Below are 13,760 nucleotides of genomic sequence, written 5' to 3'. Positions count from 1 at the left end.
TACAGACATAAATATATAGGACACACTGAACTATAGATATATCTTCAATAGCAATATATTGAATACATTGGTATATAAAAGATATATTTAAAATAGGAAAAAACCATAAAATATTAAAAAATATCAAATATAGCAATTCTTTTTGTGTTTACTGGTAAAATGTCTAAAATGTCAGCAGCTCAGGTTTCCTTCTGTAGGTGCAGATGATTCACCCCAGCAGAAACGAAGCATTCCCACAGCGCCTGCTGAAAGAACCTTCCAGCAGCTCAGGTTGTGAACACCCAGAACTCATTTTCTGCCACTTGGGAGTCTTTGAAAGCAAAATATGGAGTGACAAAAGATGCATAAAGATTTTTCCTGGCCACCAAGTGACTGTGCAGAGTACTGGGATGTTGCAAAATGATACAAGGAAGTGACATTTAGTTGCCTAGGGAAGCAAGCAGATGTGAAGTGTGTAGTGCTCAATGCTTGGAGCAAGGATTTTCTTCATTGCTTCTCAGCACTGCTTTGGATAAAAAAAGGGTTGTCTATTTTTAAATCTGCTTTGAAATTGATACTGTGGCATCCAGAGCTGGGACCTTTATCAAACTGTACTTTGACAAATAGTTTCAGACTCTTCTGCTGCTTGATTGGTATTCAATGTAAATTAGATAAAAATACAAACAGTGTTTAAATAAAAATAAATATATTTATATAAGATAATACATATATGAGAATAGAATAGGAATAGGATAGGAATAGGATAGGATAGGATAGGATAGGATAGGATAGGATAGGATAGGATAGGAATAGGATAGGATAGGATAGGATAGGATAGGATAGGATAGGATAGGATAGGAATAGGCTAGGAATAGGATAGGATAACCGGCTGGACAGATGGGCAGAGTCCAACATGATGACATTCAACAAGTCCAAGTGCTGGGTGCTGCACTTAGGCCACAACAACCCCATGCAGAGCTACAGGCTGGGGACAGAGTGGCTGGAGAGCAGCCAGGCAGAAAGGGACCTGGGGGTACTGGTTGAGAGTAGGCTGAACATGAGCCAGCAGTGTGCTCAGGTGGCCAAGAAGGCCAAGGGCATCCAGGCCTGCATCAGGAAGAGTGTGGCCAGCAGGAGCAGGGAAGTCATTCTGGCCCTGTACTCAGCACTGCTTAGGCCACACCTTGAGTCCGGTGTCCAGTTCTGGGCCCGATAATTTAAGAAGAATATTGAGACTCTTGAACGTGTCCAGAGAAGGGCAACAAAGTTGGGGAGAGGCCTTGAGCACAGCGCTAGGAGGAGAGGCTAAGGGAGCTGGGATTGTGTAGACTGGAGAAGAGGAGGCTCAGGGGAGACCTCATTGCCATCTACAGCTACCTGAAGGGAGGCTGTAGCCAGGAGGGGGTTGGTCTCTTCTCCCAGGCAACCAGCACCAGAACAAGAGGATACAGTCTCAAGCTGCACCAGGGGAAGTTTAGCCTTGAGGTGAGGAGAAAGTTCTTCCCAGAGAGAGTTGTTAGCCATTGGAATGTGCTGCCCAGGGAGGTGGTGGAGTCACCATCCCTGGAAGTGTTGAAGAGAGGATTGGACGTGGCACTTGGTGCCATGGTTTAGTCATGAGGTCTGTGGTGACAGGTTGGACTCGATGGTCTTGGAGGTCTCTTCCAACCTTGGTGATACTGTGATACTGTAATTTTACTTTCAACATATCATTTTACTTTGATTTTCATTTGCATTTCATTTTTAAAATCCTATTTTGCTTTAATTTTTGCTTTTAAAATGTTATTTTCCTTTTATCTGATTTCCATTTTCATTTTGCTTTTAACATGTTATTTTCCTTGTATCTTATTTTAATTTCATTTTTAAAATGTTAGCTTTCTTTTACCTTATTTTTATTATCATTTTATTTTTAACATTTTACTTATATTTTACTTTTATTTTTGAACTGAAGGGCCCAGAACTGGCCCCAGCGTTCCAGATGCAGCCTCAGCAGATTCGAAAGTGTAGTGCCTGAGTTCCATGGGATGTTAAAACCTTTCCCTGTATTGCATTTCACTCTGCTGTGCATATCATGCAGTCTTTACATCACACCCCAGAGCCAGTGGACTGCAGATGAATTCACGTTAAAAGAGATCTGAAGTCATGCAGCAGGATTAAAACCCTGCCAAATTGACAGGGGTTTCCCCCCTCCCACCCCTGTTGATATAAAGCAAGGTCTTATATTTATTTTAAGTGCAAGCCAGCACATCCTCTTCCTTCAGAATGCAAAGCCCTACCCAGGGCTTATTTTGCAGACACTCACCTCTGTGCACAATATCATTCTTATGGCACCAGTGAATTGCTTTAATGAGCTGGTAGATGTAGCTCTTCACTTTTTCTGGTGGAACTCCATTTGGCATCTCTTCTAGCAACTCCAGCATATTCTACAAGGTTAAGAGACATCACATTTCAGAGAGTTCTCCTGTAGTTTCTAGAAGAGAACATGCTTTCAGCGTTCTCAAACAACATACTTAGGCCACTGAGTCAGTAGCTCCAACATCCACGGAGTATATTCTAGCCATAAGGATATCACAGAATCACAGAATGTTAAGGGGTTGGAAGGGACCTCCAGAAGTCATCCAGTCCAAACCCCCTGCCAGAGCAGGATCACCTACAGCAGGTCACACAGGAACACATCCAGGTGGGTTTGGAAATCTCCAGAGAAGGAGACTCCACAACCTCTCTGGGCAGCCTGCTCTAAGGATGTCACCCTCACTGTCAAGAAGTTTCTCCTCATGTTGAGCTCAAACCTTCTCTGTTCAAGTTTGTCTCCATTGTTCCCTGTCTTATTACTGTGCAACACCAAAAAGACCTTGGCCCCCTTCACTTGACACCCACCTCTCTGATACTGATAAACATTGATCAGATCCCCTCTCAGCCTTCCCTTCTCCAGACTAAACAGCCCCAGGGCTCTCAGTCTCTCTTCATAGCAATGTTCAAGTCCCCATACCATATACAGTTACAGCAACAGCAGCCTGTTAGTACAGATGTTGTCACAGACATAAAAATGCCTCACAGGGGCACAAATGCTAACCTGGGGAGTACCCTATACCTATACACCATCTACATTAGTCTTAGACATATGTGCACTACAGTAACTCTGGCCATGTGAACTGTTTTAATTATATACCTAGGGAAGAAAATAAATGGATTGTTTGCAGTACAAAATTTCCTCTTTGACAAAGGACACTTAGATTCCCATTATCTTAGCAAATGTCTCCACTTTCCTGTGATTAGAAGCACAATGGAGTTTGTGCTCTGAAAGCTGAATGAAGAATGGGCAGCAGCAGCCCACTTGAAGAGGGAGAAGGCTTACACAACTCATTTCATGACAGATTCGAGCATCTGGAGAGTTTTCATTTAAAATAAATTTACCTTGTCTTAGACAAACATTTTCTTTAGCTGTACAATACAATTGTTCAGATTTCTCTTGTGAGACTTCTAATGAATACAAACAGAGAGAAAACTTTGATAATATTTGGAAGTAGGAACTGTTGGAGTGGGTCCAGAAGAGGGCCATAAAGATGATCCAAGGGCTGGAGCAGCTCTGCTACAAGGACAGGCTGAGGGAGCTGGGGGTGTTCAGCCTGCAGAAGAGAAGGCTCCAGGGGCACCTCAGAGCTGCCTGCCAGGAGCTGAAGGGATCCTGCAGGAAGGCTGCAGAGAGACTTTTGCTGAGGGGGTCTGGAGACAGGCCAAGGGGGAATGGTTTGGAGCTAAGGCAGAGCAGGGTTAGAGTGGAGCTGAGGAAGGAGTTCTTCAGTGTGAGGGTGGTTAAACTCTGGAACAGGCTGCCCAGGAAGGCTGTGGCTGCCTCCTGCCTGGGGGCGTTGAATGCCAGGTTGGATGAGGCCTTGAGCAGCTGAATGGAGCTGAGAGGTGTCCCTGGGCATGGTAGGGAGGTTGGAACTAGAGGATCGTTGAGGCCCCTTCTAACCTAAGCCATTCTATGATTCTACAGACATCTCTGAATAATTGCTCTCAGTTCCCTTAGAAACACATTTCAGAGCTGAGAAAAGGTATTTTCTGTGAAGGAATCACACTGATTTTAGCTGCACTCTCATCCACACCCAAGCCTGTGGATCTGGGTAAGTAAGTCAAGAAGTTAGTGTTACAAAGATGAACCAAAATAGGAGCGTCAACACAGCCACATATAATCCTAGCTGAAGACATTAACTAAGGGGATGATGAATAAAGGAGATTAGACTACATGTCAATGTAAGTAATCTGGCTTTGAGATCTAAGGTTCCCTAAAGGACACAAGGTGTTCAGCAGCAGTTAAAGAAAAAAAATTGCCTACTATATCACTTTTTTTTTAATTCCTTCCACTCCTCCCTGTAGGGACAGGACCAGGGGCAATGGTTTGAAATGAGAGAAGAGCAAAATTAGATTGGATGTTGGGAACAGTTTCTGCACTATGGAACACTGGAACAGGTTGCCCAGGGAAGGAGTTGAGGCCCCATGCCTGGAGATACTCAAGGTGAAGCTGGACAAGGCTCTGAGCAACCTGATCTAGTGGAGGATGTCCCTGCTGAGTGCAGGGGTGTTGTGCTGGATGACCTTTAAAGGTCCCTTCCAACCCAAACCATTCTATGATTCTGTGATTCTATGATTTAGGGTGAGAAATCTTCACAGAAGAGAGAACTGACTGAAGAGCTCTAGCACTCAGCTAGACTGCAACATCACATTGGCAGGATAAGAAAGGAAAACTCAAGTCAAGGGAGCAATATCTCTTGAAATCTCCAGAGATACAGATCTTTAAGCTTGTGTTTATTTTTCACAGTGTGTACCTGAAATACTTCCATCAAGAAATGCTGAGTGGTTTAGCATTCAGAGGGAAGGCCTACCTGCATCACAAAGGCTGAAAAATAATGCAAAACTAATGTGCTCCAGGTTTCCCCCTGGAAACAGCCCAGGATGCTTGGCAGTAGTAGGGTAATCTAAGGAAATTTTGGAATGGTTTCAAATGAGGTCAGGATTGGAGCTAATGACAGTGATCTCTGCCAAATCCCTCTAAGCAACTATTGATAGTGGCCTTGTTACAGAAATATACAAACAAATCCTATTTTTAACAGGGAAGGATGGAGAAAGTTGAAACAGATTTCAAGGTCACAAGCCTATGATCTTGACTACATCATGATCCATTGCACTAGTCTCTAGAGTATGGAGGGAATTTTTGTTTCAGATGGTGGGTATTCCAGTCTACACAACTGGAACACAAGTTTTTTTTAACAGCGTAGAATAACAGAATGTGAGGGGTTGGAAGGGACCTACAGAGAGCATCCAGGCCAAGCCCCCTGCCAGAGCAGGAGCACCCAGGGCAGCTCACACAGGAACACTTCTGGCTGGCTTTGCAATGGCTCCAGAGAAGGAGACTCCACAACCTCTCTGGGCAGCCTGCTCCAGCCCTCTGCCACCCTCACAGGCAAAAAGTTTCTCTTTATGTTCCTGTGGCACCTGCTCTGCTCCAGCTGGCACCCAGTGCCTCTTGTGCTGTCCTTGGACATCCCTGAGCAGAGCCTGGCACACATCTTTATCCCTAACTATGAGGGCAGACCTCAGGTTCCTCTGCTCCAAGCCCCAGCTCCCTCAGCCTGGCCTCACAGGGAGATGTTCCATTGCCTGCAGCAGCTTTGTGCTGGACACTCTAAAGCATTTCCCCGAGGTCCTTCTTGACCTGAGCAGCCCAGAATTGGACACAATATTCCAGATGTGGACTCACCAGGGTAGAGGAGCTGAAGAACTTCTCTCCACCTTCTAACAACAGCCCTTCTAATCCACCCCAGGATGCCCATGGCCTTCTTGGCCACAAGAGCACATTGCTGGCTCATGGACATCCTTCTGTCCACCAGCACCCCCTTTCTCCCAGAGGAAGAACTCCTTACATTGAAGAAGTTAGGGTTTTTTTCAAATACCTGAAGCAAGACCATCAGTAAAGGAAGCAGTGCTGCCCTCCCACAGTAAATATTTAACCACAACTTCAGATTGCATCCAAGTTTCTGCTGTTCCTCTTTACAGATTTGAGCACTTCAAAGACTTTCCCAATAAGCTGATGATTAAACTGTGCCAAAAATAGTACAAACTCAACTCACTTTTTCCACATATTCAAAAACTAAGTACAATTTTCCTCTTCTTCTGAAGGCTTCCTTCAGCTCCACTATGTTCTCCTGTTTCAAAGTGCGAAGCATTTTAAGCTCTCGAAGAGTGGTTTCTTTGACTTCTTCATTTTCTACAGTGCAAAGCAGAAGTGACAGAGCAAAACAGATTAAAAAGGAAAACAAGACACCCAACACCCCCAAGGAACAAGTGTTAGAAATCGTTCTTTTGAACCCCTGCTTAAATTATCATGTTCCAGATATTGCAGAGCCAAAGGTTTCTTTTCCAGTGTGGGCTCTCTCTGCTGCCTGGATGCTTCCGCACTGGAAGAGTGGTTAAGCGGTGACTGTGCTACCACTATGCAACCAACACAGGCTTCCCAACACCACCACCTAGGTTTTCAGTGGCAGAAAAAGACCTAAGAAACAACTCATGTGTGTTTGTATCTTTTTTTCATTATGAAGAGCACTAATGAGCTTCCACCAAACGTGCATGCACAGACTCATCCTCCACCCCACAAGCACTGGCAAGGTTAACAAGCCCTCAGGAAAACCACAGGAATGCAAAAGCTCACGTTTTGAACGACGTCAAGGAAACCTCTTTGATTCTAAAATGCTTTCATTTGATTCCCCCAAAAGCCAGAATAAATTTTAAGCACGGCTTTTTAAGCGCAGGAAGTTTCTCCTCGAGGCTTTCAACGGCAATTCAGCGAGGAGGAGCAGGGTAGCAGCCACAGAGGGCAGCAGGGCAAGGATCAATCTAGCAAAGCCTTCAGTCTGAACCTGAGGAAAATCCTCAGAAAAAAACCTGAGAAGTCTAAGTGTTGTTTTGACAGTTTAGTTGCCTGGACACCGTTGAAGGAAGGAGGAGTGTTTTGGGAGAGTGTTAATGCACATTCTCATCACCAAGGGCCCCCAAAGGTTCTAAAGGATGCTACCAATACAATGCCAGGTTTCGTCTTTTCAGTTAGCAAAGTGAAATGCATTTGTTCCCATGCACATGAAGGGCTCTTAATCTCTTAGACCTCTCATGCACAACAGAGAGATACAAAACACAGAATTAACCAGGATGGAAAAGACCTCAGAGATCATCAAGTCCAACTTATCACCCAACACCATCTAATCAACTAAACCATGGCACCAAGTGCCTCATCCAGTCTCTTTTTAAACACCTCCAGGGATGGTGACTCCACCACCTCTCTGGGCAGCACATTCCAATGGCCAATCTCTCTTGCTGGGAAGAGTTTCCTCCTAACATCCAGCCTAAACCTCCTCTGGTGCAGCTTGACACTGTTTCCTCTTGTTCTGGCGCTGGTTGCCTGGGAGAAGAGACCAACCCCCACCTGGCTACAACACCCTTTCAGGTAGTTGTAGATATTAAATGGGCCAGGACTGCATAAATTCAAAGCTAAATCCCAATCTGCAGCTCAGGTACCACAAAATAAGTCAGACAGAAAAAGAAGAAACAGCTCAGGGAAATCCTTTTTCTGATCAAGCAAAAGGCAAGAGATTTGCAGAGGAGAGAGCATGGCACAGGTTGTGCAAATGTAGGTCATAGAATCAGCCAGGTTGGAAGAGACCTCCAAGATCATCCAGTCCAACCTATCAGCCAGTCCTATCTAATCAATCAGACCATGGCAATAAGTGCCTCATCCAGGCTTTTCTTGAAGATCTCCAGGGATGGCGACTCCACCACCTCCCTGGGCAGCACATTCCAATGGCCCATCTCTCTCTCTGTGAAGAATTTCTTCCTAACATCCTGCCTGAACCTCCCCTGGTACAGCTTGAGACTGTGTCCCCTCGTTCTGTTGCTGATTGCCTGGGAGAACAGACTGACCCCCACCTGGCTACGACCTCCCTTCAGGGAGTTGTAGACAGCAATGAAGTCTCCCCTTGAGCCTCCTCTTCTCCAAGCTAAACAGCCCCAGCTCCCTCAGCCTCTCCTCACAGGGCTGTGCTCTAGAACCCTCCACAGCTTTGTTGCCCTTCTCTGGACACGTTCAAGAGTCTCAATATTCTTCTTAAATTATCGGGCCCAGAACTGGACACAGGACTCAAGGTGTGGCCTAACCAGTGCTGAGCACAGGGCACAATGACTTCCCTGCTCCTGCTGGCCACACTCTTCCTGATGCAGGCCAGGATGCCATAGGCCTTCTTGGCCACCTGAGCACACTGCTGCCTCATGTTCAGCCTACTATCAACCAGCACCCCCAGGTCCCTTTCTGCCTGGCTGCTCTCCAGCCACTCTGACCCCAGCCTGCAGCACTGCATGGGGTTGCTGCGGCCAGTGTGTAGAACCCTGCACTTAGCCTTATCAAATCTCATCCCATTGGCCTCTGCCCATCTGTCCAGCTTGTCGAGAGCGCTCTGCAGGGCCCTCCTCCCCTCCAACAGATCAACACTTGCTCCTAACTTGGTGTCATCTGCAAATTTACTGTCGATGGACTCAATCCCCTCCTCCAGATCACCACAACCAGAAGAGAGGGGAAAAAAAACCAAAAACCAAGAAATAAATAAAAGAGAAACTGAAGTATAGCAGGAGGGAAGAGGAAAGCAAAACACTATCATCACCAATGTTTGGAGTGAAAAAAAAATGTATAATTTAGAGCAATCGAAATAATTTCATTTTCCACCCCAGAGCTAGGCAGGCTCTTCCCAGCACATTTAGCCTGCACATGGCAAACAACAGCAGAAAACATTCAGCGCCACAAAAATGGCAATACAAACAATTACAGCACATTCAGCCTTCTAATGAACTCCCATATTAATGAGACAGATGTGAAATGGGCTGAATCAAATTCATCAAAAGAACTTCTGTCATCTTTCCAGGAACTTGTAAACAACTTGCTGCAACTCTGAAAGGCAGTCATCAGTCCTGTAAACTGATATTATTTCCTGCTCTTGGAAAGCCACAGCTAATGGCAATGTTGCATTGCTTGTTTTCATTTTTGTTGTTGTTGTTTTGTGCAGGCTAATGTAATAATCCTGTTTGGGACTTACTGCTAAGATTCATTGGTTAGGATTTGTGCTGAATAGAATCATAGAATGGGATGGGTTGGAAGGGACCTCCAAAGGTCACCCAGTCCAACCCCCCTGCACTCAGCAGGGACATCTTCCATTATTACAGCAGCTTGCTCACAGCCTTCTCTAGCCTCACCTTGAAAATCTCCAGGGATGGGGGCTTCAACCACTTCCCAGGGCAACCTGTTGCAGTGTTTCAGCACCCTCATGGTGCAGAACTTGTTCCTCACATCCAGTCTACATCTGCTCTCCTCTCATTTCAAACCACTGCCCCTGGTCCTGTCCCTGCAGGCCTTTGGCAACGGTCCCTCTGCAGCCTTCCTGTTAGCCCCCTTTGGGTACTGGAAAGCTGCTCTGAGTTCTGCCTGGAGCCTTCTCTTTTCCAGGCTGAACACCCTCGACTCCCTCAGCCTGTTCTCACAGCAGAGGTGCTCAAACCCCCTAATCATTTCTGTTTCCCTCCTCTGGACCTCTCCATCAGGTCCATGTTCTTCCTGTGCTGAGGGTTCCAGAGCTGGATGCAGTACTCCAGGTGAGGCCTCCCCAGAGCAGAGAGGCAGAATCACCTCTCTCTATCTCTGGCTGTTTAATCTCTAAGCCCCTTACAGGTAGCAATAATAACAGAGTTCCACCAAGCTTAGTAGGTCTGATGCCCTTTCTCACTCCTCTGTGTACAAGACAATTCCAAACTCTGCCTTTTCAGGAAGCTTTTGAAGTGCCCCTAGAATTGCACCGCTCCCACTGACCCTTCCTGCACTCATCTCTCTGAAGTACTTTCATGACCCAGTCAAGATGAGCACCACAAATAAATTATCTCTTGGATTCTTTAATAGAGATTTTAAACATACTTCTGAATTGCAGAGCTAAAAAATAAATAAATCATGAAAACCACCCAACTGCCTGGCAAAAACCAGCTGGAAAGCAAAGAGTTTGCATTGCACAGCACAACAGACACAGATTAGACTTTGCTGGGTCTCTCTGACTCTGAATATGAGAGATCTCATAACCAATCATTCCTCCAGGGCCACTAGCAATCCTGGGACAAAAAAATTCCCAAACAATTGAAATGTTTGCTACACTAAAATAAAATAAAATGTAAAAAAAAAGGTTAAAAATTAAAAATAAAATGAAAATTAAAATAAAAATAAAAATGCAAAATAAAGTAAAAAGGCAAAGTAAAGTAAAAAGTCAAAGTAAAGTAAAAAGGCAAAGTAAAAATGCAAAGTAAAGTAAAAATGCAAAGTAAAGTAAAAATGCAAAATAAAATAAATGCAAAGTAAAGTAAAAATGCAAAGTAAAGTAAAAATGCAAAATAAAATAAATGCAAAGTAAAGTAAAAATGCAAAGTAAAGTAAAAATGCAAAATAAAAATGCAAAATAAAGTAAAAATGCAAAATAAAGTAAAAATGAAAAATAAAAATGCAAAATAAAGTAAAAATGCAAAGTAAAAATGCAAAATAAAATAAAAATGCAAAATAAAAATGCAAAATAAAGTAAAATTGCAAAATAAAAATGCAAAATAAAGTAAAAATGAAAAGTAAAAATGCAAAGTAAAGTAAAAATGCAAAATAAAATTAAAATTAAAAAATGACAAATAAAATATTTTTTAAAAACCTAAAATTATTAAATAGAAATAAAATAAAAAAGTAAAAAATATAAAAATAAAAAAGTAAAAAATACAAAATAAAAATAAAATAAAGAATGAAAATAAAATAAAATGAAAATTAAAATTTAAAAGAAAAAGCATTAAAATAAAATTACACATTTAAAAATAAAATAAAAATTTAAAAGGTAAAAAATAAGAGAAAGTTTAAAAAATGAAAACAAAACAAAATAAACATGAAATATAAAATACAAATTAAAATAAAATTTTAAAAAATTTAAAATTTAAATAAAAATATAAAAGCAAAAAAGTTTAATAAATGAAAATACAATGAAAACATTTAAAATAAACACAAATTAAAATAAAATTAAATAACATCTCAAAATAAAATACAAATAAAAATACAACTAAAAGAAAGGAAAAACTAAACTGAAAAAATAAAAATAACATTTTAAATAAACACAAATTAAAATTAAATTAAATAAAAATTCAAAGTAAAATACAAATAAAAATACAAAAGAAAGTAAAAATCAAATAAAAATGGAAAAATCAAATAGAAATTAAAATAAAATACTAATAAAATAACATTGTAAAAATAAAATAAAATTAAAACTACATAAAATAAACCCACAAATAAAGACAAATAGAGTCAAGTGAGTGCTGTCTCTCTAAACCACACTGTTAGCTTTCAGCTAAAGCCTTGGGAGATGTCAAGCCATAGCTGCAGTGCCTCAGACCAGAATGATTCCTCTCTTGTTAGTCCATCCTTGGCCTCCCTTTCTGTGTGTGCCAGGCCAGCAGGGCTCAGGGTTAAGTTCTGCTGTATGCCAGGTAGGCAGCTGCTGCTGTGTTTGATTTCTAGGTTTGCCTGTTACAGGCACCCAGTGTCCCCCACTAAGCAGAGGCTAGGGGAAGATCAGGTGTGTGAAGCACTGGCAGCAGCTGCCAGGGGTCCTGCTTCTGCTTTGCCAGCAGCAGTAAGCTCTGCATGAGCTGGCTTTGCTCCCTACCCAGCAACGCTGGAGGGGACACAGGGGCTGATGCCAGAGAGAAAAGAGCAAGCTTCTCACAGACAGTGGAGCCTGGCGAAGGGAGGGCAGAGCTGCTGCCTCCAATCCTCTCATGGATGCCCAAGAGCTGCCCAGTTCCTCCTCTTCATACCACTAAACTGAGCGACTTGTCTCAGCCTCCTCCATATACCCCTTCAAGTCCCCCTGATGTTTAGATCCCCTCCCAGAGGGTGGTGAAGCCTAAGGCTCTGCAAGCCACTACTACAAGACATTTGGAGCTCACATCCAGTCTCCATCTTACTACCATGCATGGCACCAGAATTCTCAGCCACATGAAGATAGATGCAGCAAGAAAGGAAGGTAGTTAGCTCCTTGGAGTGCATACTGCAATCCCTTGGCAGGTATGAAGGATCAAGTGCCTGGAATATTCACAGAGCTAATGAATCATGGTAATTTTTAAACCATGTCTTGATAGATGAGGCTTCTTATTTTAACTGGAGAAGAGGTATGAACAATGGAGTTATTGACATGAAAGATTATGCAGGAGAAAAACCTTACCTTCGCTGTCTTTGAATTTCTTGATAGCCACAATCTCATGTGTCTCCTGCAACACACAAAAAGAACAAAGAAAGGGAAATGAGCGACATTTGGTGCATCTCCTTTGGTGGTTTGTTTTTTCCAGACAGTGGGAAACAAAAAAAATCCAGAGAATCACAGAATTGTCAGGGTTGGAAGGGACCTCAAGGAGCAGCCAGTTCCAACCCTCCTGCCATGGTAAGGACACCTCAGACTACAGCAGGTTGCTCACAGCCACATCCAGCCTGGCTGCAAAAACCTCCAGGCAGGAGGCTTCCACCACCTCTCTGGGCAACCTGTGCCAGAGTCTCACCACTCTCATGGGAAAGAACTTCTTCCTAACATCCAATCTGAATCTCCCCATTTCTAGTTTTGTTCCATTCCCCCCAGTCCTATCACTCCCTGACACCCTCAACATGAAATGTTGTTTGGCCTCTCTTAAACCTTCCTAAAGGTCACCTGTGGAATTCCTACTGATTCTCTTCTGCTCTTCAAATAGTTTATATTCCTTGCAATGACAGTGGATGAATGAAAGACAACACTGGAGTAGACTGAGATCCCAGGCTGCAGTTCCCCCAGACACTACCTTGTGTACATTTCTTAACACAGTTCTTCACTAAGTGATGCTTTGAAGGGGGAAGGGGAAAGGAGGTCTGCACCACTTGGATGAGTTTTTCTCACAAGTCACAGGAAATTTGCTGCTGTGGAAGAAGGAGCCAGTCAGCTTTGCTCTGCAGATGGCATTGCCTGTAACATTTCTGTGCAGAAACATGGCATTGCTCTCTCTCTGCTGCCAATGGTAATTCATCTCCAGAAACCAGCTTGCCTCCTGGTCATGATGCCTGCTGTCAAATGAAGAGGGAGCCGGAGCCACTCACCCAAGGGTGGTTTGGGTGATGGGTTTTTTTTTGGTCCTGTACAATTTCATCTTTCCACACCTTACCACATGATGACACTCATAAATGTCACCTACTTCTTTCTGCCTGAACACCTCACCATTTGTAAAGAAGGCTCTCTGCAGCCAAAATAAAATTGGTAATGCTGCTGCACCAGAGGAAGTTTAGGTTGGAGGTGAGGAGAAAGTTCTTCCCTGAGAGAGTGGTTAGCCATTAGAATGTGCTGCCCAGGGAGGTGGTGGAGTAAACGTTCCTGGAGGTGTTCAAGAGGGGACTGGATGTGGCACTTGGTGCCATGGTTTAGTCAGGGGATCTGTGGTGACAGGTTGGACTTGATGATCTTTGAGGTCTCTTCCAACTTTGGTGATTCTATGTGATTCTGTGTAACCATCTTCAGCTGAGGTTAAGGCTAGGAAAGCAGCTTTGCAATTCGCTTCATAGAATCATAGAATCAACCAGGTTGGAAAAGACCTCAGAGATCATCAAGTCCAACCTATTACCTAATACCTAACACCGCCTGACAACTAAACCATGGCTCCAA

General features: G+C 43.3%; 1 protein-coding gene across 2 annotated transcripts in view; it reads right to left on the bottom strand.

Moving 5' to 3' along the window:
• The window catches only part of CDKL5 (cyclin dependent kinase like 5), a 114,648-nt gene that overhangs the window by 46,719 nt on the left and 54,169 nt on the right, over window positions 1–13,760 (bottom strand). For both annotated transcript variants that reach the window (XM_068144731.1, XM_068144732.1), the window contains exons 4-6: window positions 12,306–12,351; window positions 6,111–6,247; window positions 2,282–2,402 (exon numbers count right to left, since the gene is read on the bottom strand). In XM_068144731.1, coding sequence (XP_068000832.1) covers window positions 2,282–2,402; window positions 6,111–6,247; window positions 12,306–12,351 — 304 coding nt within the window. The remainder of the gene's footprint in view (window positions 1–2,281; window positions 2,403–6,110; window positions 6,248–12,305; window positions 12,352–13,760) is intronic.

Source organism: Melanerpes formicivorus, unplaced genomic scaffold (genome assembly GCF_026170545.1).
Source record: "Melanerpes formicivorus ecotype bairdi unplaced genomic scaffold, bMelFor1.0.p_v2 SCAF_11, whole genome shotgun sequence".
Classification (NCBI taxonomy): domain Eukaryota; kingdom Metazoa; phylum Chordata; class Aves; order Piciformes; family Picidae; genus Melanerpes; species Melanerpes formicivorus.
The sequence above is the reverse complement of the archived record's forward strand: the minus strand, read 5'-3'. Positions and strand labels throughout refer to the sequence as shown.